This window comes from Chinchilla lanigera, unplaced genomic scaffold, assembly GCF_000276665.1.
Source record: "Chinchilla lanigera isolate Chin_1 unplaced genomic scaffold, ChiLan1.0 scaffold00041, whole genome shotgun sequence".
Classification (NCBI taxonomy): Eukaryota; Metazoa; Chordata; class Mammalia; order Rodentia; family Chinchillidae; genus Chinchilla; species Chinchilla lanigera.
The window spans coordinates 741,727-764,581 of record NW_004955442.1 but is presented as its reverse complement, the minus strand read 5'-3'; the positions used below and the strand labels follow the sequence as shown (position 1 = coordinate 764,581).

General features: G+C 47.7%; 1 protein-coding gene across 1 annotated transcript in view; it reads right to left on the bottom strand.

The window, feature by feature from the left end:
* Abcc1 (ATP-binding cassette, sub-family C (CFTR/MRP), member 1) overlaps positions 1 to 22,855 on the bottom strand; it is a 129,505-nt gene that overhangs the window by 94,245 nt on the left and 12,405 nt on the right. Inside the window, exon 2 of the mRNA XM_005391080.2 lies at positions 691 to 867. Within this exon, the coding sequence (XP_005391137.1) occupies positions 691 to 867 (177 nt within the window). The remainder of the gene's footprint in view (positions 1 to 690; positions 868 to 22,855) is intronic.

Here is a 22,855-nt window from a genome sequence, read left to right as displayed (position 1 = left end):
GATGGGCACCTGTGGGCTCAGAGGTGGGGTACAGGAGAGGTTTTAGGGCCCAGGGGCTGTCCCCTTGAAGGGGACTGTGGGACCCTGGTCTTCTTCATTTTTCTAGCCATGAAGTGGATAATTTGGCCCACCATGTGTCCCCAGAGTGATGTGCTACCTGGCCACAGGCCCCCAAATTTGTGAACATGAGCAGTGGGACAGGGCCATGACAGATAACAAACAGCCCGCTACAGCATGCATGCCACAGGTTTGTCAACACTGATATAGGGAGTCGGCACTAGTTCTGGTATTCTGCTTGCAATTTTCATGTAGTTTAAAGTTATAAAAGCTTGAAAGTAGAAAATAAAAAGGAAATAGCTTTAATAAGGGAGGAAGACCTCCTGGTAATTTCCTGATGATCCCTAACTAAGAAGGCTATCATCCCCAACACACAAATGAGGAAACCGAAGGCTTGGTGAAGTTAAAAAATGTGTCACAGGTCACAGAGCTAGAAAGTGGCAGAGCTGGGATGTGAACCTATGTTTGGCTGCAAAGCTCCATTTTTTATCTACCACATTATTCTTCTGCCTTCAAAATAAAGGAACATAGGGCCAATTAAATGAAAGAAAAATGTGGGTTTTACCCAGGGTCTGTGGTTCCCCGCCTGGATGCCCCACCCCTTCCACCCCAGTGACGTCCCGGGTGACTTACAGTTTTGGCTTTGTTGAGGTGCGTCATCTGAATGTAGCCCCGGTCATGTCGGGAGAGATAGAGGAAGTAGAAAGGGAAGCAGGCCCAGAGGTAGCAGCAAGGCACCCACACGAGGACGGTGTTCTGAAAGCACTTGGTGAAGTCAGGGTTGCTGGTGTACCATGTGGCATTCCAGTCCTGCGGACACAGAACAGCGCAGCTTAGGGACCCTGCCGCCACCACCACGACCAGGAAGGGGGCTTGCCCAGGCTCAGCACAGCTGCTGTGGGGCTGCCAGAGAGGAGGGTACATGGGCCAACTTGCAAAGGTCGCTGGCCAGAAGACCCAGAAGCAAGGGATGGGAACACAGTGACGTCACGTCTCACCCTGCAGAACAGACAAAGTCCCAGAACTTGTTGCGAGTCCCACTGCGGCACAAATACACACAGTGCCTCTTAGAGGGACCATGAAGGATGCCCTTTTTAAACAGAGAACACTTGGGTCATGGGGGTCACCCTGACTTTACCATCCTGTGAAATGAAAACTTTCTGATCCTCTTCATCACCTTCACCATCACCATCACCATCACGGCCAGCGCCTACCAGCAGCTCGGGGTGCCAGGACTTACTCCAAATGCTTAGATAAATCAATTAGTATGTCCTTTGATTTTAGGAGTTAAATATTTTATCACCTACTTTTTAAGATGTGAAAACTAGGGACAAGCATGCTAGTGCATGCCTGTAATCCCAGCACTACGGGAGGCTGCAGCAGGAGGGTTGCCACAAGACTGAGAACAGCCTGGACTACACAGTGACTTCAAGGAAAGCCTGAACTACATAGTGAGATGCTGTCTCAAACAAAACAAAGAAACAAAACAAAATGTAAAAACTAAGTCACAGAGAAGTTGAACCCAGTATCACATAGCTGGGATGCTTTGGAGATAAATCCAAATTTAAGCAGCGGGGTTAAAATCCCTGTATCTCACCATTAAACCATCCACACACTCAGGAGGCTGAGACAGGAGGGTCATAATGATCATAAATTTGAGGCTATCTAGCAAGTTCATGGCTAGCCTGGGCTACATAAGGAGATTCTATCTCAAAAAATAAAATAATAATCCCAGCATTAAGGGAGGCTGAGGTAGGAGGATTGCAAGTTTGAGTCCTGCCAGGGCAGTTTAGCAAGACAAAGACTCAAAGTAAAAAGGACTGGGGATGTAGCTCAGTGGTAGAGCACCCCTGGGTTAAATCCCCAGTACCGGGAAGAAAAAAATAAAGGGAAGCGGAGAGGAAGGGAAGGGAGGGAAAAAAAAATTAGTAAAATAAAAAGCTTGTGTTTTGTTAAAGAGGCATGCCAATACATAAACAGATCCACACTTACGTAGCTAGATCAAGTACATCTGCCCAAGAATTAACTTCCACTAGCTACCAGAATTCTGTAATTTGCTTTAAGTCCTGACCTGACTGTGGACTGGGTATACAACTTTGAGAAAAGTTACTGCTCCATGGTGGCATCTCAATTTCCAATCTCTGTCATGATTAGACCGGATAAAACAAGAAGGTAAGACAGCCCCCACCTCAAAGCAAATGTAGCCACCCGTAGTTCCCTGCGGCAGTTTTAGACAAGCTTTTAAAACCCAGATTAGTTGCTAACATTTACAATTAGCCCGTTTCACATAAAATTTTGGCCTTTGGTCTTCTTTGCAAAAATCAGAACATGGGCCTGTATCTCTGCTCCACACCCGTCTGTCCTTGGACAAGGTTCTACCCTGGAACCTCTCGGTCTGCCAGCCCACTCCGGGACCACCGACTACACACCCTCTCAACAGCTCCAATCCCAACAGCGTCTCAGACTCACTTCGAGGAGAAGGAACCGCAAGGAGTGCAGAAACTTACGATGCCGCACAAAGTTTAAAGTCATGTCCAAAAAACTGTTGATGAAGAGAGTGTGAGAAGCCAACAGATCATTTCACCTCCAGAAAACAGCTGAAGGCTGGATGTGGAAAAGCACTTGACTAGCAGGCAAGTATGAGACCCTGGGTTCCCTCTCCAGCCTCTCAAAAAGGAGAATGCAGTTAACAACTGATCAAAATATGTGTGCCAAGAATTTCAAAACAGAGATCAGCTAGACATAACAGGAACATATCGTCACAGAACTACACACTTAAACATCGCTCAGGTGGTTATAAATGCAAAAATAAAGGAGTTCGGAGAGACAGACAGAGATATCTGGATATAAAGCAAGTACCTACACTAGTCTTCAGAAATATAAACACGCTATGATACAAACAGTTATTTTTGCCAGAGGTGATGGCACACACCTATAATCCCAGTACTTGGGAGGCTGATGTGGGAGGCTGAGGCTGGGGGATCGCAGCGAGTTAGAGGCCAGCGTGGGCTACATCAAGAGTTCAAGGCCAGCCTGGACTACATAGTGTGACCCTGTCTCAAAAAGACAAAAACGTTGTTTTTCCAGACCGTGAACAAAGGATTATTGAAAAGTAAACTCGAGAAGGCCAACAGTCAAAAGAGACTTAGTTTGGAAAATTTGAGACACAAAGAACCTAAAAAATTAAAAATTGAAAGACAAAGCTCAGGCTTTTATGGACTTGGGCATTTGGAAGAGAACCATAAAAAGAACACGGTTAGGGAGATGAGTGATTTATATCAAAGGCTACCATTTTAATTGGTTTCACACCACTTATAAGTCCTGAGGTGATAGCTGAAAGGGGATTACGCTGTTGGTGGTTATTACACACAGAACAGCTTCTGAGCAGTTGCCAAAAAAGGTTCATACCAGAGGAATTTGCCCTTCTAGAAAGAAAACCATGCTGGGCCTACAGAGTTATGTACACAAGAAACATAATTCATATGAGAGACATTTCAACAATCTGATCCTAGCCCATTATTCCCTGCCTGGGCCTCTGCAATAGCACCCAACCCATCCCACCTCCACGTCTCCTGGCCCTCCTCAGCCCCCACTCCAGCCAGGTATCTAGCCATCCCCATCCACACGGACACCCACAGACAGAACTACCTATGCATCCGCGAACCCATGCACCCCCTCAGCCACCTGTCTATGGGTCTGCCCACCACCTGTGTGTGCATACACGCATCGCTTCCCCCAGCCGTACGCATAAACCCATTCCTCTGTCCTTCTCTCTCCTTGAATGTGTTTGTTTGTAATAGATAATACATTTGTGTGCTAATATTTTTTTTAAACTACACAAAACAGCATATGGTAAACAATCAGGTTTCCCTTAACTAGCAGCCCTTCGTTTCATCCCACAGCTGAACTACTGCTGCTATATATTCCAAATACAGTCCATGTATTTGGTTTCCTCAAAAAATACTAGATTTTACTCTTATTCTGTACCTTGTTGTTGTTTTTTTTTTAACTTAACCAATACTGGAAACTGACCTTTATCAGAAACACAGATTTGCTTAATTCTTGATATTTTAATTTATCTTGACTAGAGTAGAAATGAGAAGTCTTCCATCCCATTCCTTAAAATCTCCCCACCCAGTTCCTCTTTCTAGAAGCAACTATTACCAGTTTCTTACGTATCCCTCCAGAAAGAACAAACACGTATGCAAATGTGTCCTGTTATCAAATGGAAGGAATATTATTCACGCAATATTCTGTACCTTTTTTTTTTTCTCTTAACAATAGATCTTAAATTATATATGTGGTTTCTCCATTCTTCGCGATGCATGCTCTACATTCCTTTGCATGCATGAATTTTAAATTTGTCTCCTGCAGTCTGGGCTTTTGGGTTGCTCTTGCAACAAACAACAAAGCTTTGGGAAAAAAATGTCTTCATTTCACATAGAAGCAAGCGTATCTATGACACAACTTTGTAGAAGTAAAACTGCTGGGTCAGAGGCTGCACACTTAAACACAAGGCAGGCACAGTCGGCAGAGCAGAGTCATCAATGTGCCCTCCACCTCTCCAGACACACTGAGTTCCAGGCTTTGGGTCTCTGCCAAAGTGATAGCAGAACGTATCTCACGGGAGTTTAACTTCCTGCTCTCCTCATGCCAAGCAAAACTAAAGACCTTTCCATGTGTCTTTAAAAGCAGTCAGAAAAATTCAGACTCAAGTATTTGCATTAACAAGTGAGACATTAATGAATTTGCATTAATAAATGAGGCTGGAGGAATGGCCGAGGGGTGCACTGCTTGTCTAGCACATGTAAGCCTGAGCTCGATCCCGCGCACCCCACACACAGACACACACAAAAAAAATAAAAATAAATGAGACTGATCGAGTTGCCCTCTCTCCTGTGGTTAACAGCCTCCCATGGCTTCCTACCCTGCGGCCACAGAAGCCTTCTGTATTCAGGTCCCACCTACTTCCCCGACCACTTCCCCAGTGCTGTTCCTCAATGGGCCATCTCAGGCATTTACTCAGAAGGGTATTTGCCAAGGCTGTGTTCATGGCCCTGAGACTGAGGAAGTCCCGGTCCTGGCCCTCAAGGCACTCTCGGAGCCAAGACAAATGAGTAGCTTCTTCCATTCTCTATCTCTTGCTAGACCCTCTCTCTGCACTGTTTCCCGGAAAAAACCCCTACTCCTCCTTCAAATCCCACTTAGATACCTCCTTTAAAAAGCCTCCTCACCGTCAGCCTCTCACCATGGCAATGACTTTACTAACTGACTATCACTATGTATACTGCAAGGACCTGGGCCAAGTTTTATTTATCTTTGACTCTCATCCTCCTCACCCAGCAGATACCTAGAAATTACAAATAATCTAAAATCATGCCTTCCCTCCCTGGTTTATTTCCTACTTTATTTTAATTTTGTGGTTGTTGTTAATTTTCCTTGTTCATTTGGTTGATTTGATTTTTGTAAATAAAATCAGACATTTGATGTGGTGCCAAATGTCCGTAATTCCAGAACTTTGGGAGGGTGAGGCAGGAAGATCTCACAATCCATCCATCTGGGCAACTTGACCACTTAGCAAAATGCTGTCAAGAAATAAAAAGGGCTGGGGATGTAGTTCAGAGCGAAGGGTCTGGGTTCAATCCCCAGTACCAGGGGCGGCGGTGGAGGGGTCACTCGAGCGGAGGTCAATCCAGGTAGAGCCTAGCTATGAGCGTTGGCTTTCTGATCAGGTAAGGTGTGGATTCAAATTGGACAGGTAACAACTCTTCCCGCAGTGACGCAGTCATGAAGGCACAGCTCCTAGAAGGTTCTGGTGAGAATGTAACGGGACCATGAATGAGAGGTGCTCTGCAAGGGGATGGAGCTTTCAACCCTGCCACTCACACTGCCTGGCGTTAAGAAGCTTAAAGGACCAAGAAAAGCTCGGGCTAGCAAGTCAGCTCGGGAGGAAAGCAGGGGCCACCTGAGGACGCGGACTCAGAAGGAGAGGTCGCAAACACTGGGCAGCGGAAGGCGTTTCCCCAACAGATGGCAAACCGGGGAGCACACGTGGCTGGGCTCCTGCTCACAGCCAGACGGCAGCTTGACCAAGAGGGCAGCCAGAGAGGGGTGAGGAACAGGGACACAAAGGGGAAATCTGCCTTAGAAAGGAACTTCCACTGCTCAGAAGGGCAGCCAGGTGAGCCACCCTGCCCCACCCGCCTCACCTGGGACCCTGCCAGCCACCTAGGGTGGCTCTGACCACAGATGTCACTGTCCTGAGGGGTCTCCTGTGTGACCCTCACTGGCCAGACCCAGAGATATCCTTCATCCAACCCCAGCTTCCAAAATCCAGGAAGCAAGTAGCTTGGTCCTCTCTTTTTGGGGGGCGGATGGTGACCACTGGGCCTCATCTCCAGCTCAAGGAAGTGATGACAAGCTAGAAATCTGAGGGTCTCTCGCTCTCCCAGCTCAAGAGACCGCAGCCACACTGGGCCTCCCTCCTAAGCCAAGGAGCTCAGGAATCAGCCCAGCCCCACCAGCATGCTGCTTCTGCTCAGGGAGAACCACAGACCCACAAATGTCAGCTCTGGAAGAGAAGTCATGAACCCATCACTGCATAACCCGGCCTGTGTTTCAGGAAGCGTTGGCCCCAGGAATCTAAAGGGTGACAGTGTGTCCTCATCCCACCTCACCACCAAACCTGGTCTTTACAAGATGCCTCAACAGCTTAGTCACCTTCTAATGTCTCGTTGCCCTCAGCTCTGACATTCGAGGATCTGGGGCACAAATCCAAGTCAGCTTGGTCAGTGAGCAGAGCCTTCCTAACACTTCTCTGCGGGTATCACTGCACACGGTCCCTTTCTGGGCTGAATGGCTGTGGCTGATGGGCCAAGTCCCCCACAGAAGGCTATGACTGTGCCATCCTCTGAGAAGCAGCCCTGCCCATATCCCCATTCCACAGATAAGGAAACTGAGGCCCCAGGATCTGAGACATCTTTTCAAAGACTGTGCTGTACCATTCATCATGTGTTAGCAGTAAAAATACATTGAGCTTTGCTCAATAGACTCTTAAAATAAGATAACCTTATATTCATATAGATAACACAACAGTGCTGCCTAGCATTAGCCGGGCACTGAATACTGCATTTTGCGTAAATTAACTTAATCTTCGTGACCACCTATAAGAGAAGTTATCTGGATCCAAGTAAATGAGGAAACTGAAAGAGAGAGAGGCCAAGTAGCTTGCCTAAGGTTGCAAGGCTTATAAATGACGAGGCTGGGGCCCCCTCCTAGGGGACCTGATCGCTGTGCCAAGGGCCCATTCCCGTGCTGGTTCTCAGTGCTAGGGAACAAATTTTAACAGGGGTGCTCTGGGTTTTATCTGTGGGAAATCCAGGCTGGGTCAAGCAAAAGCACTGAGTTCTCAAGGACCTGGTCACCAGTTTCGGAACCAATTACCTATGTTGGTTTCCTATTGCTGCTGTTATAAATGATGGCTTAACACAGTACCACATATAGTTCTGGAGGTCAGAGCTCTTAAACCAGTCTCCACGGGTTACAGTTAAGGTATGGACTGGGCACGGTGGCACATGCCTATAACCCTAGCACTCTAGGAGGCTAAGGCAAGAGGATAACACGTTTGAACCCACCTGGGCAACTGTGACTGGGCAAGACTCTGTCTCAAAAACTGTTTTAAAAGACTGGGAATGAAGCTCAATGCAAAGGCTCCGGGTTCAATCCCAATACTGCAATCAATCAATAAATATTAAGGTGTGGGCAGGGCTGCATCCTTCTGGAGAGTCAGGAAGAGCTCATGTGGTGGTAACAGGGGCTTACGAGGTAAAACGAGCTCCGCTGGGGCCTGTGTTTCTTATATGACTGCAGCACTGTTCCTATTTATAAAATCACATATGACAGGCAGGAAAATTTTCTTAGAAGGATTCAAGGAAGAACAAGCAAAGCGGATCTCCAGGGAGTAGACCTGTACCCAGCGAGAGGCAGGCGACTATTAGATTTTGGTTTATTATCTTTTGTTCTGCTTGAATTTTTTACTCTGCATGTATTGCCTCTATAAAAACAACAACAAAACTAGTTCCCACTTTAAATAAATAAATAGTAGCAGGAGTTTAAGGGTAGAAATTTCTAAATACTGACTTGGGAAAAAAGAACCAAAGGAACATCATTGACTGGCTGCCAGTAATAACGGCAGCACTAGCCACAACAGGCTCGATGTTCAAGGTCTTCCAAGTCTGAGTCTTTTTAAACCTCCCAAAAGGCCTCCAAGGCCAGGTTGCTAACACTTCCTCCTTTTCTGCAAAGGACCCTGAAGTCCAGAAATTCACACAACTTGTTCAGTTCGAAAGCCAGGAAGAAGTAGAGCTGAGATCTGAACCTGTGGGAAGCCTGACACTGAGCTCTCTGCTTCTGTACTGGTCCCCTCCACCCCAGAACCAGTGCTGGGAACTCCCCGGGGTGGGCAAGATCAAGGGCACAAACTCAGCCTGCCACGGCCTGGAGACAGTAGTTCTGTGGGGCACAACACCAACTAAACACAGGACTTGTGCACTCCAAGTTCGCGCGCACAGAACAGAGAAGCAAGGTTCTGATTAGGCCTGAAAACATCCGGCAACCCCACTTCCCACAGAACGTGAGCAGCGCTGGGCAGTGGTGACGAACAGAGCGGGCAGAGCTGGGTTTGCGTCTCTGCCACTTGCAGACCTATGACCCCAAGCGGGGGGCCTTCTCCACCTCAGAGCCACTGACACGAGGCTGGATCACTCTCTGCTGTACACCTGTCCTGCGCTGTACACCTGTCCTGTGCTACACCTGTCCTCTCTGCTGTACACCTGTCCAGGATGATAAGCAGTGTCCCCAGCCTGCATGCACTGCCCCTCCTCAGCTCACTTCTGGAGACCTTCGCTACTTCTATGTAAAATGGGACTCGCTCCTTCTAGACCAGACTACTACGGAGTTAGCAGGGAGTGAAACCAGGAGAGTGAAACACAAACGGCTCCAGGTTCAGTTCCTGGCAGCCCAGAGCTGGACAGATACATACAAGTGCAGGGTTCTGATCACCAGTCCATTCAACCCTGGCCAAGCCCTCGGGCCAAGCATGGGGATCTGAGACCTGGTCTCCGTACTCTTAAAACTCAGTCATGAAACACAAAAGCTACAAATAAAAACGTAGTAACAAAGAGTGGTGCTCACTGTGAAGGGCAGTGGAAGACTAACAGGACAGCAAGCACTGGGGTAAGGCACTGCAGGAAGAGATGTTTCTGCAGGGTCCGGATCAGAAGGGTCTGGAGGAGTCTGCTGTACAGAGATCTAGGGGAGCACATATACGGCTGAGGGACGGCAGTGCTGAGGCCCCAGGAAGGGACCCCATATGGCTGCTGTAATGACCAGGACCCAAGATAGGGCTGAAGAAGTCCCCGGAGGCTACAACTTGGCCAGTGCTGGAGCCGTGGTAAGGAGTGCAGATTTTCGTTCCATGTGCCACAGGAAGCCACGGGTAGGCACGGAACAGGGCGTGGCACTGACTCATCTGCATATTAGGGAAGTCAACCTAAGGGAGGCAGGCAAAGAGGTTGGGGTTGTCATCAAGGCAACAGAAGAGATAATGAAGAAACCTGGTACAAAGTGACCACTGAGTCAACACCTAAGGTGGTAACACATTCACTTCCCCCATGACCTTAGCAGGAAGTGGGACCAGAAAGGCTACTTAAGTTTTCCAACATCACACAGCCACCAGCAGGGATGCATGGAGGTCTGACTTCAAGTCCAGCCCCCAGCACGTGCACAGAGGAGCAGCTGTTACCTGGCACTGGGGAGTCGAAGTGTCTTTCACACTGGTTGTGCAGCTTGCCTGTTGCCCAGCTCTGCTCTGCATTGAAGCTGAGTGCAGAGGTCACAGGAGTGCTGAGAGGCAGCATCCTCATGGGATGTCACTCCACAGCAAGCTCGCTGTGGCCACTCTTCCCTATGGGACAGAATGGGCCTGTGCCTTCTGCATGCGCACCAGAACCGGGAAGGGTCAAGACTCGTACTCTGTGCTGCTAACAAAAACTAAGGCTCGGTGGGGGCCCATCCCGCCCATGCTTCCTTGAGAATTAAGGGCAACAGCAGCCTGAGGCCCTAAGATCCCCAAATCCCACTCCCACAGCTGAATGCCAAATGCCAAGAAGCACAGAACTCCTGACCGGGGGTACGTGAGTGACGTCCAATCCTGGTCACATCTGGCACACAGAGGGGAATTCACAACACCGGCTCACTGTCACAGCACCGTCACAGCAGGCAGGCCATCTAGATGTCCACCCACAGCCGAATGTACAAAGGCAGAACATACATGCAGTAGAATATTACTCAACCTTAAAAAAGAGGAAGACCCTGCCATCTGATGACACAGCAGACCTCAGAGGACATTCTGCTAAGTGAAATCAGCCAGACACAGAAAGAAACTGTACAAACTCACTCACCCACAGATGGGCCCTAAAAGCCCAACTTACAAGGTGGGGAGTAGAATGGTGGTTTGTAGGGCCTGGGAAACAGCAGGTAAAGGTCAAGGGTGTAAAGTTCAATTATTCAAGATGAGTAAGGCCCAGGCACCTATGACACAGTGCTGTGCAGTTAGCACTACTGTCCTGGACACTTAAAAGTCTGCCAGGTGGGTGAGTGCTCCAGAACAAATAAAGCCTTTTGGCTGTGAAGGGAGTGTTCATGGCACTGAACACGGATACATTCTTACCTCCAACTCTTCACAGCTGTACACAATAAATGTGCACTGTCTGTGCATCGACCATTCCTCACTAGAGAAGACCAGACCAGACTGGGCCCAGTGTAGGTAAGGAGCACAGGTGGTCTGCAGGCTGGGCAGGGACTCAGCTCCCAATACCTACACCTAAGGTCTCCCTCTGCGGTGGACTCAGCAACTTACATACTGGTGTGAGGTCAACTAAAGTAAAAACAAGGGATATAACAGTGTGTGCGAAACAAGGGACACACACAAGAAGTGTACAAGAATATCCGCATGTGCACAAAATCTCTCTGAAGAGAAAGCCCTAGAAACTGGTAACACAGTCACTTACTTCCAGGGAAGGATCTGAAAGGGTCAGGTGGGACAATTCCCAACAGGTACCATTTATACCTTTTGCATTTTGAGCCATGAGTACGTACAACTTTTCAGAAATGAAGACACACAGCCCAGGAAGAAGAAAGCAAGGAAGGAATAAATGAGAAGAACACAAAAGGCTTCACCAACAAATAGAGGGGGCCTGAACTGGAGGGCCTGGGTTGGAAGCCGGTCTCCACTTCCCAGCGTCCCCAGCCACGAGACGCAGTGCACAGAGCTGATTCGGGGTGCAGCCCCAAGGGACTGTAGCTCAGGTTAACAGGAGTGGCAGGAACAATAAAACAGCAGCTCTTAGTAACCCACAACTTCATGCCTGGCACTGTGTTCAGGATTTAATATGTTCCTACCAGCTTGAACCACCAATGGTCTGGAGCCAGCCAGCATCAAGACATCCAAATTACGACCCCTTTGTGAATGCATTCAGAACCTCCTCCCGTGTTACCACCTTGCAACCACAGAAGGCAGGCACTGTAATTATTCCGGCTTTACAGAAAGGGACACAGAAACAAAACAGAGGGGAGAAGACTAGCCACAAGTCACTTGGGCCTGGGTCAAACCCAGGCAGACTGGCTCCAGAGATTACAAGCTCTTTCACCTGACACAGCCCGGAAAGGGCCAGGCTTACAGGTCATTTTTGAAAGCCATTTTTGTGGCATAATCCCACAGCTCTGGGAGGCTAAGGCACAAGGATTCCCAAGTTCCAGCCCAGCCTGAGCAACTTAGTAAAGCCATCTTAAAACAAAAAATAAAATATAGGTTATGGATGCAACTCAGTGTGAAGGTCTTGGGCTCAATCCCACAGAGGAAGGGGAGGAGGAAGGGTGAAGGGGGAGAGAGGAGAAGGCTGGGCATGGCGACCCATACCCAGTACTCTGGGAGGCTGAGGCAAGATGATCACAACTTTGAGTCCAGCCTGAGCAACTCAGTAAGACCCTATCTCAAAAGGGGTGGGGATTCAGCTCGGGGCAAAGGCCCTGGGTTCAAACCCCAACACTAGAAAAAAAGGGGAAGCACATTAGGCACAGCACAGGCGCAGGTCTCCAAACAAGCTAGGGGCAGCTTGAAAGCCAAGCACAGCTGAGCAAAGTAACCCTGAGAGGCCGGCAGTTAGCTCAGGGCCTGCTGGGTGCTGGGCACTGATCCTGCTTAGACACAGCACGAAAGGTCCGCAGCCTGCTGCCCAACAGTGTGGGGTGAGTGCAGCCAGCGGCATGGTGTGGAGGGGGAAAGGCAGCCGACAGCAGCACGACTGGCCGCGAAGCCGCCCTGCACGATGCTGTGCTGAGCTGACCCTTCCTCGCCCTCTGACTCATCAAAACTAAAAATAAAGCCCAGAAATGTGGAAAGGGAGGGCTGAGTCCAGACCTTCTCCCACACCCAAGGAGTGAGGGAATGGCCCAAAGTGGTCCCTGCACTGCCCAGCAGGTGCCCAAACCCTCCTGCCCAAGATGCAGAGCCACACACCAGGGAAAACCAGGGCTGCCAGCACTGAAAACAACAGAGCTCCACAGCTCCCACAGGTCCCTGAATGTCAGTGGGCAGCTTGTCGACCTGCTTGGACCCAAACTCTCCCAAGTGCCGCAGGGCCCATCAGGCAGGCCCTTATCCAAGAAGTAGCACTTGTCCTTGTCTCCAACTGGGGGCAAGTTTGTCTCCCAGGGGAGTTCAAAGCACCCGGAGAGGGTTCTGGTTGTCACAACCGAGGAAAGGAGGCTATGCTATTGGCATTTCAGGCTGCTAAACAACTAGAATGCACAGGATGGTCCCCAGCAGCAAAAACAGCCAAAACATCAGCAGTGTCACGGCCACAGAACCCCATGTTAACAGAATTCCCGCCCTGACCAGCCTCCCAAACCCACCCTATCAGGCAGTTCCCCACCAGGTGATCCAGGCGGGCAACCAGCCCTCAGTCTCCACCTCTGTGAAGTGTGAATACTGACATGCACACAGGCACTTCAGTAAGCTCTGACCAATGCAAACTAGGTACCAAATATATACCATTTTCATTATTACTTCCAGAGCCACCTCTTAACTCTGTCCCTGCCACGTTCTTCAGTCTCACCAAGTGATCTATTCTTCTATTCAATAAAGATTGGCTAGTATATCCAGGCATGGAGCCACATACCTGTAATCTCAGTTATTTAGGAAGCTGAGAGAGGAGGGTGGCAAGTTTGAGAGCAGCCTGGGCAACTTAGCAAGACCCTGTCTCAAAATAAAGAAGGGCTGGGACTTGCCTAGTATATGTGAGGCTGTAGGCTCCATCCCTAGCACCACCACAAAACAAAACAAAACAAAACACAGCTGTACTGAGCACCTAGCATAGACCAGGAACTGTGCTGAGCAAGGGAAGCAGGCAAACACTGCCAAATATGCCCATATCCTGATCCTGAGAACCTGGGGCTATGTTTCCTTACAAGACAAGAGGCCCCATAATTAAGGGTATCAATCTGGGGAGACTCCTGGATGATCCACATGGTCCCAATGGTAATACAGGGGAATTATAAGGGGAGAGAGAAGGGCAGGAGAATCAGTCAGAAAGGGAACTGTGACCACAAAATCAGAAGACAGAATGACATGGGGCCACAAGCCAAGGAACCTCTAGAGCTGGAAAAGACCAGGCTCCCAAAAGAATATGAACCCAGGGCCTTCACACTGCGCCACACCCAGCCCTTCTTTTTATTTTGTATTTTGAAGGAGAGTCTCACTAAGCCACTGAACTGCCCAGGCTGGGCTCAAACTTATGATCCTCCTGCCTCAGCCTCCTGAGGTGCTGGGATTACAAACCTCTGCCACCATGCCCAGTTTGTATTCTAGATGCTTTAAGCCACTAAATGTGTGGTCATTTGTTACAGCAGCCACAGGAAACAAATAAAGGAGGCAATCAAAGTAGAGCGAGGGACACAAGGTTTGGTTCTGTGCTCAACTCGGTGTCACTCCCTTTAAACCTTAATGCCCTGTGCCTTTGTGTTGAAGTCAGACTGAGCCTGACAGCCTGTGCTCCAAGAAGTCTGGGCTTCTACACCCATCCTGCACAGGGGCAGCTTAGGAAAGCCTCCTAAACCACAGGAGCTGGAGGTGATGGCCACTGAAAATTTGTTCTTAAATTCTGCCTTAATAGGTAATATATGATTCTAGTTTCTAAAAATACATATGGTTGTCTCTCGGTACCAGCAGGGGCTTTGTTCGGGGAGACCTCACACAAGACACTGAAATCTCTGGGTGCTCAAGTCTCATGTAACCTAGAGTGCTGGGCATCAAACCCAGGGCCTGGTGTGTGCTCGGCTGTTCCAAACAATGACCCAGTGAATTCCCTTAGCAACTGCTTCTTAAGCTAAAACAAACAAGGGAAAGCCTGATCCTCAGATAATCAGGCACCCCTTAATAACTCCTAAGCCTTGAGCGCAGAAAACAAGGAAAAGTGTTCAGGTGAGGTTTACCGACTGGGAGCTACATGCTGAGGTCTGGAAAAACAATGATAAATAGCAACCCGGAGGTCCTCACGGGAATTTCATATTTCAAGCAGCACTAAAGGAAGGTGTATGTATTCCTGGCAGTTTATAACTCTATAAATACTATACTATATAATGTTATTATAGGACATTTAAGTTTTAATAAAGTAAACTATGTAAAACTGCACTGTCCAAGGCAGTAGCCAAAAATTTCCTATGGCCTGAGCTCAGGTTATTTATTTCATGCATCATTTTTTCCAGACCTCACTTCCTCCCCCACACACCGCCTGTCCCAGGGCACTGAATGCTCAGGCTGCTGTTCCTCCAGGCTTGCTGCAGTGTCCCGGAAGGACACTCAAAGTGCCTCAGGAATCCGTGACAGACACCGGAATGCGCCTCCACAAAATGGAAATTGAGCACAGTCAAGGTTTGTGACCGTGCCAGGCATGCAACCCCACAGGTTTTAAACCCAGGCCCGTAAGTAGGAAGATAAAAATGGCCCAATGCTTGACAAAGTGCATATATTCTTCTTATTTGTAAGATTATACTTAATGGTAGTCCTTTCTTTGCTTATCAAACAGTGTCACTTCAGGCAGTGCTATTGTGCCTAAGAATGCTGCTGAAACTCGTATCACTAATGGTATTTGCCAATGTGGGTGTACACACAATTTCTCATGTCCTTTCACTAAAAAATTAATCCACAACAACCACATGTGGACGTTTTAGGGTGAGGCTATAGTACAGAATGCACAAACTGTCCCCAGGAAATTTGAAATGATGCCCGCGCAGGATAGATTTTTTTCCCTACTCTATAGCTGTGTTCTGTGGGCCTAATGCTTGAATAAATCAAATGTCTAATCGATAAATTATTTTCATGCTCAGAATTTCAGATTTTTGTACTTCAGCACTGTTTGGTTTTATTCTTTACTGTAAGAAAGGTTAATAGCAATGTGATTTAAGGTTTGGTTTTGTTTTTTAAGGGGAGTGTGGTTTAATTCATGGATACTTTTAGAACCTGATAATCCCATTGCCTTTATTTTTCTAATTAAACTATTCCTAAATATTTTGAAAATATAAAATATTCCTGAATAAAAAAAAGTCCCAGTGCTGACTGTGTTGATGCAGAATTCTGTGAATACAGTACCAAAAGCCATTTCACTGCACACTTTAAATACATAAATCACAAATAAGTCTCAATAAAGCTGTTAAAAGAAAAGATGAGTAAGGCCTTGGGTCATTCTGACACTGAGCAATTTCACATATGTGCTGGACCTTATATCCTCCTAAAAAAAAATCAGTAACACACATTTCCTCATCTCAGTAAGAGACCGCATCACCCAAACTAATATGTACTTGCATTTGCTTAAAAACTTCTAAATGCAATGCTTTAGTCTGCCATGTCCCCTTAACTCTGGGTTTCTCACCCTCAGCTCTATGGATATTTTAGCCCAGCTGATTCTGTCCTCTGCACCTTAGGCTGTTGAGCAGCATCCCTGGCCCCCACCCCCTTAAATTCCAGTAGCCACCCTCCCACCCCCAGCTGTAGCAACAAAAATGTCTGCAGACATCATCACTACCCTGACCCCCTGGGGGATAATTCATCCCCAGTTGAGACAGGCTGCCTCAACAGTTTTCCATCTGGCTGCACCCCTGCCTCCAATGCCTAGCAACCCTGAAAGCCCATCCACAGGCCCATCCAATCACTTACACACCTGCTGAGCCCCACCTGTATCAGGACTCCAACCAGAAAAAAATGCATCTACACTTTGCCCTCCAGAGGCTTAGACTCAGCTTAGACTCAGCTTTGTGTGGTGGTGCACACCTGTGATCCCAGCACTTAGGAAGCAGAGACAGCAGGATCACAAGTTCAGGCCCAGCCCGGACCACTTAGCAAGACACTGTCTTGCTAAAGAACAAAGAACAGGGTGGGGGCCTGGGGATGTAGCTCAGTGTGAAGGCCCTCGATTCAATCCCCAGTACTAAAACACAGGTTTAGACTCTTGAGTATGAGGAAGACAGTTACCTAAAGAGCCATCATGAAGATACCAGAAGCACAAAGTGTCAGCAAAGGGATACACAGACATGGCAAGGGGTGTCTGGGAGAGAGGGCCTAATTCACAAAGTGAAGGAAAGGACTGTCTCCTCCTCCAAGGGCAAAGACGACTCCACTGTAAACTGAAACTCACGCACCAAGTGGCTTCGTCTTCACTCTAACCCTAGGAAGAGGGCACAGGCTTCCCGCTTCACAGAGGGAGCAGCTAAGGTGCAGATGTGCAGGGCTCGTCCCAGGCTGTACAGCTGCGAAGGGAAGAGGTCCATGCCACTCAGGCAGGCTGACCGAGGGTGGCAAGCCCTGCACGGCCACCTGAGACAACAGGAACAAGATCACTCACCTGACAATACGTGGAACTTGGGAGCACATGATAGACACCCTTGCCTAGGCTTTTCTTTTTCATTTTCTTTTTTTCTTGAGACAATGTCCCACTAAGTCACTAAATTGCCAGACTGGACTCAAACTCACAAACCTCCTACCTCAGCCCACAAGGTGCAATTAGGGAACAGTCCCAGGGCAAGACCAAGAGCTGTAAGTACTGCACAAAATGGAGCCAAGAGAGGACCCAGTGACAAATGTACACATCTGAGACAGGTCAGCCTAAAGAAAGGGAAGCTTCAATTAGGATTCCCACCAGGAAAATGGTGGTCCACCACAGTGCAGCAAGAATTCAAGGAATTCATCTCAGATGCCCATTTCTGGATTGGGTCTTTAAATTTGGGGGGCCTGATTTTTTTTAATTCTCTATATGCTCTAGCTAGAAGTCCTTTGTCTAAGGGACAGATTCCTCAAAAAAACTAGAACTAGAAGTCCCATTCAACCCAGCTATTCCCCTTCTGGGTATCTTCTCAGAAGAACAGAAAACATCGTACACAGCGATACATGTGCGCCCATATGGGCTGCTGTTTATAGCAGCACAATGTGTCATAGCTACATCCTAGAAACAGCCCAAATGCCCAGCAACCAAGTTATTGATAAAAAAGATGTGGTGTTTTTATACAATGGAGTATTGCTCAGCTATAAAGAAAGATAAACTTGAAGCTTTATAGGTAAATGGATGCAACTAGAGACCATACTCATAAGCGAAATAAATCAGACTCAAATTTGTAAACATCGTATTGTCTCCCTAGTGGGAGAAGCTGAAAGAGTAAATAAGATCCAAAAGGTACAATAGCTATGAGAAAGGGAAAGAAACTGCTCAAAAGGAAAGAGTAATTGGGATGGGGAAAGGAGAAAAGAAGGGAAGAAAAAAAAAAAATATATATATATATATACACACACGTAAGATAGCTAAGATAATTGTACTAATTTCTATTAGTCCATTGAAAGGAGCAGTTAGTGCTTATATTGTTTGATCAATTTTGCATGCCTGTATCTGGTAATCTAAGCAACTACTTTGAAGATAATATGCAATATAATTGTTATATTTCCTATATTGTTAATTTCCTATCATCTTGTCTTGAAATTTTATATGGTGTTTATTGTTTCTATTCTCTTTAAAATTAAAAAAAAGAACTCTAGGAATTATAAAATCCAGACAGAAGGTGTATGGCTTAGCTTTCCCCTGTAGGCAACTAAGAACTGGAAACAGGGACCTCACTGCCATCCTCAGACACTCCTCGGAACAGCCCCATGGCACCCACGTGCACCCCTGCCCAGAGCATTTAGGCGCCAGGGAGCATCGGCCCACCCCTCCCACACTGAGGTCCCTTCCAGAGGTGCCACTCCCATGGCCTCCACAGGAACTGCAAGGACAGGTGGGAGCAGGCGTGCTGCAGGACAGGCCACGATGTGTGAGGTGTCCGGAGCAGCGGTCCTGGCCTCCAGCCCAGTATAACACTTCCTCTGTGGCCTGAGGGAGTTGATCTACCTCTCAGACTCCAGTTCCCTACGTGTCAAAGCAAAGAAAACCACTCACCTCCCTGCAGGGGTGACACTCAGAGCTAGGAGAGTGGTTCAGGAAGGGCTGAATTTGGTCGCTGCCCCTCCCACCATAGTGCTACTACTGTCTTTGTCAGAACTAGTCCAGCTACCCAGGAAATTCACTTTCTTCTGCCCTGCTCCAGGATTGGGCACTATCACTGGACACAGTCTACAGGGAAGGTTCCCTCCCTTCCCCACCCTAAGGTGCTCCTATTCCTCAGGCCAGGGATCTGGGAGGCACCCATGGCAACCTGGACATGCCCTTCATGGTGGCAAGATGGTGTTATGTCCAAGAGCCTGGAACCTGGGTCAAAAGCCCAAGTTTCTAACCGAGCTCTGCTACAGGTGAGTTGTGCAACCTTGGGCAGGTCACAACACACTTGGGCCTTAGTTTCTCCCTTCATAAAATGGCGGTGATGGTCTGTCAACTCCATAGGGCTGTCTGAAGGTGAAGTGAAACACATTTTGTAGTGTCAGAGACAAATTAGAATCACAGGAGTGTTAATAATTAACATCACCCACAGCCTTTCCAGCCCTGTGGAGGGATCCTCAGGTCCCTCTTCAACTCAGGACCCCCCTTCCCTGGCCTTGGTGCCCCAGCTCCATAGGCCTCTGCTGCTTCAAAGCCACCCAGCCTCCCCACCTCGAGGCTGCCCACAGGCCTGGCCAGCTTCCCCTCCACCTTACATGCCACTGGGAGGCAGAGGCCTCTCCCGGCTGAGCCCCCTCTCAGCCTCCACACCTCCAGTCACGAGGGCCAAAGCCAGTGTGCTTCCTTCAGCAGCAAGGGTAACGCCAGACAGACACCCTAGGTTCAAACCCACTTCTGCCACTTAGTAGCTAGGAGCCTTCAGTTCTTACTGCCTCTATTTCCCCATCTGCAACATGGGAATAACTGCAACCTCCACACACAGGGTGGGAGTAGAGATGAAAGTATTCACCTAAAGGACTGTCAAGAACAGCCCCTGGGGCTTAGGAATGGGTCCTGAAGTGTCTGCTATCAGTTGCCTCCCTCCTAAGACTCTTTTTCCTCCCTGCTTGTAATTTCTCTAAAGCAGGAAGGTGTTTGTTCAGTTCACCTGGTGCACACTACAGGAACTCTTTATATACGAGTTCAACAACAAAAGCAGGAGGTGCCAGGTGCGGTGGCGCACTTCACTAGAGGTGGCAATGCTGGCCCCTGGGGGTCCTACCCTCTGGCCATCATCTTTGAAGCCGCATGTTGAAACCAGAACAAGAACTGTATCCAGGACAACATCTGTGACTCCCTGAGAGCTATGAAGGCCCAGGAGCTGGATCATAAGAGAACAGCCATGTTCAAGGCAGAGGGTTCACCTTCCTTCTCAAGAGGTTTGGGACAATCACAAAACCCTCGATACCCCTGACATGGTTCCAGATAGGTTATGCATATCAATTCACCTAGGAATACCTAATTCCCTACAACATACCTACAAGATCGGTACTATTACTGTTCCCTTCTTTACAGATGTGACATCTGAAGCACAGATTTAAAAAGCCTCTGGACTTGAGCCAAGGGAACCAAGTTATGCAGAGGACCAGAAGTTAACCACAGCTAAAGCTCTTGGTGGGATCGCCATGCTACAAAATGACGGTGTTGGTACAAATCAGAGTAATAGGGCTAGCAATTAAGAGCATAGCAACTCATCTAATTTTACAATTTTATGAAGCAGGCACTATTCTCAGCCCAATTTTACATGAAAAAACAGGCACAGATAGGTAAAGCTAGAGCTGCAGAACCAGGATCTGAGCAGGGGCTACACTGCTCAGGATGCAGGATCCGCACATTGCTTTAAACATGTTCACCACTGTGGTCTCCAGGGGAAAGGGACGGTAGATGTCTCATTCACCATGCTACATGTCCCTAGTACTTAGCATGGATCTTCAAGAACATAGGAATTAATACCCAGAAGGGAAGAAGAGAAGGAGGAATGGTGGAAGAGGAGAGGAGGGAAGGAGAAAGCTATTAACACTAAGAACCATGTTTAATGCAGTAATTCTAAGAACTATGTTTCTTCCTATTTTAATGTCTGACATCAGCCTGTATCTCACAATCACCTCATCCTATAAACACGGCTGGCCATATCTTTACAGCATAAGATCCCTAAAACTAGGATGGGTGTCCCAGTGGCAGGCCTCTTGAGGTCCATGAAATGCAGGACATCTGCATCAACAGTCTGGCCTCTTATCTGATCTAGACGCACCATGCAGAGATGGGAAGAGGCAAAGTTTCCAGAATCTAGAAGGAAAAATGAAAAATCCCCTTACTTCAAGGAAGCAAGACAATCACCACACACCCACCCACCCTTTGTCCTAGCTGTGTAAAGGGTCAATTAGCTACAAGGGAGAGGACGAGAGTAACAGCAGAGGGTTAGGCCAGCTCGGGAAACCTGCCTACAGCCTGATCTCTGATCACCTGTGCCTGCCAGCTGCCTTCCTGTCTCCACAGGCCCATGCCCAGGCCAGCTTGTTTTTGCCAAGCCCAGGCAGAAATATGGCAATAAAATCTCCTACTCACCATTGCACAGTCCTTTCCAAAGCATGTGGGCACCAGCTTCTTCCTGGCCCCAGGAGAGAACTGCTCTCTGCGAGCACTGTGTTCTTTCCGAATCAGACACTTGGATGGGCCTTGTCTGGGAAAGGGCGATTATTTCAATCACTTCAGCTTCAGGGGCCATGCACAGCCCCCTCGCAGATTTCTATACGGTGCATATCTTAAGCCACATCACATGACTGCGGAGATCTGACACTACCTGAGAGAACAGACCTCGAAAATCAACAAGGAGGCTACAGGTAAAAAACGTCTTGCTAGGGCTGGAGGTATAGCTCACTGGCACAAGTGCCTGCCTGGTAAGCTCAAGGTTGTGAGTTCAATTCCCCGTATTAAAAAAAAAAAAAAAAAGTCTTGCTGGTTGATAGTTACCCAGGGCAAAACACAATTGCCCAGAGCAAGACAGCCTTTTTCTCCGGCGCTTGGGAAGACTGGAAAATCACAGCATCACCCAAAACACCACCAACCTATGCTCCCGACAGCACAAGCACCATGTCTAGGCCAGGTCTGGACAGCTACACTGATGTTCGGGGCCAGTGTCTTGTTGCGGAGTGGGGTACTATGCACTGTAGGATGTTTAGACTGTCTCTGGCCTCTTCCCACTAGATGTCGGTAACAGCCCTCTTCCTTGGCTGTGACAATCAAAAATGTTCCCATACACTGCCAAATATCCCCTGTGGGTAAAAGCACCCAGCTCTGAGAACCACTGCTCTAGGCAGTTGGTGGAATATTCTCTTTTTAAAAATAGGGACATAGCCCTTCTCACATGTAAGTTCTGTATCTGCAGATTCAATCAAATGAATATTTGAAAAAAAAAAAAAACTTCCATCTGATATCGGGCATAGTGGCACATTCCTATAATCCCAGCACTTGGGAGGCTAAGGCAGGAGGACTGCTGTGAGTTTAAGGATAGCCTGTACTACACAATGAATTCAAAGCCAGTTTAAATTATATGGTGAGACCCTCCCTCAAAAAGCAAAACAAAACAAATTGCATGTGAACATGGACAGAAATTTTATTGGTATTCTATTAGCTATTACAAGTAATCTAGAAATGATTTAAGTCTACAGGAGGATGTATACAGCGTACATGGAAACACTATACCATTTTTAGGTACCTGGACATCTGGGGATTTTGGTATCTGACAGAGGTGCTGGCGCCTGTTCTCCGCAGATACGGATGGGACAATTTCTCTACTTTAGCAGCTACTACGTAGACATGTGACTATGACCAAGCTCTGACTTCACAGATATTTTAAAGTGATATAAAACTTCCTTTGGGGACAAATTTATTAAAGCTTAAAAGAAGCAAACTGACTAAAAAGAAGTGTGTAAGTATATGGCAGGTACTGCTGCACGCTTACACAACAGCCTTATCCAACTCCCTTCTTCCTTGCTGCCTCCCGCTGGGGAAGCAGAAAAACCCACTTTTCCTGCCTCCCTTGCAGCTCTAGGTGGTTATGTGATGCTGTCCCAGCCAAGATGACATGAGCAGAAGTCTGTCATGTGATACAGGGGCCTTTTGAGAAGACTTCTGCTGGTGTGATACTTCCCTGCTCCAATCATGAAGCTACAGCTGTTGGTTAGAACTGCAGCGACAATTTTGGAAGCCTGAGACGAACATAATGCAAATGACAAAAATGTTAGCCTTCACAGCAGTGCCTGAAACTAGAATTCCTGACCTGTAAATAA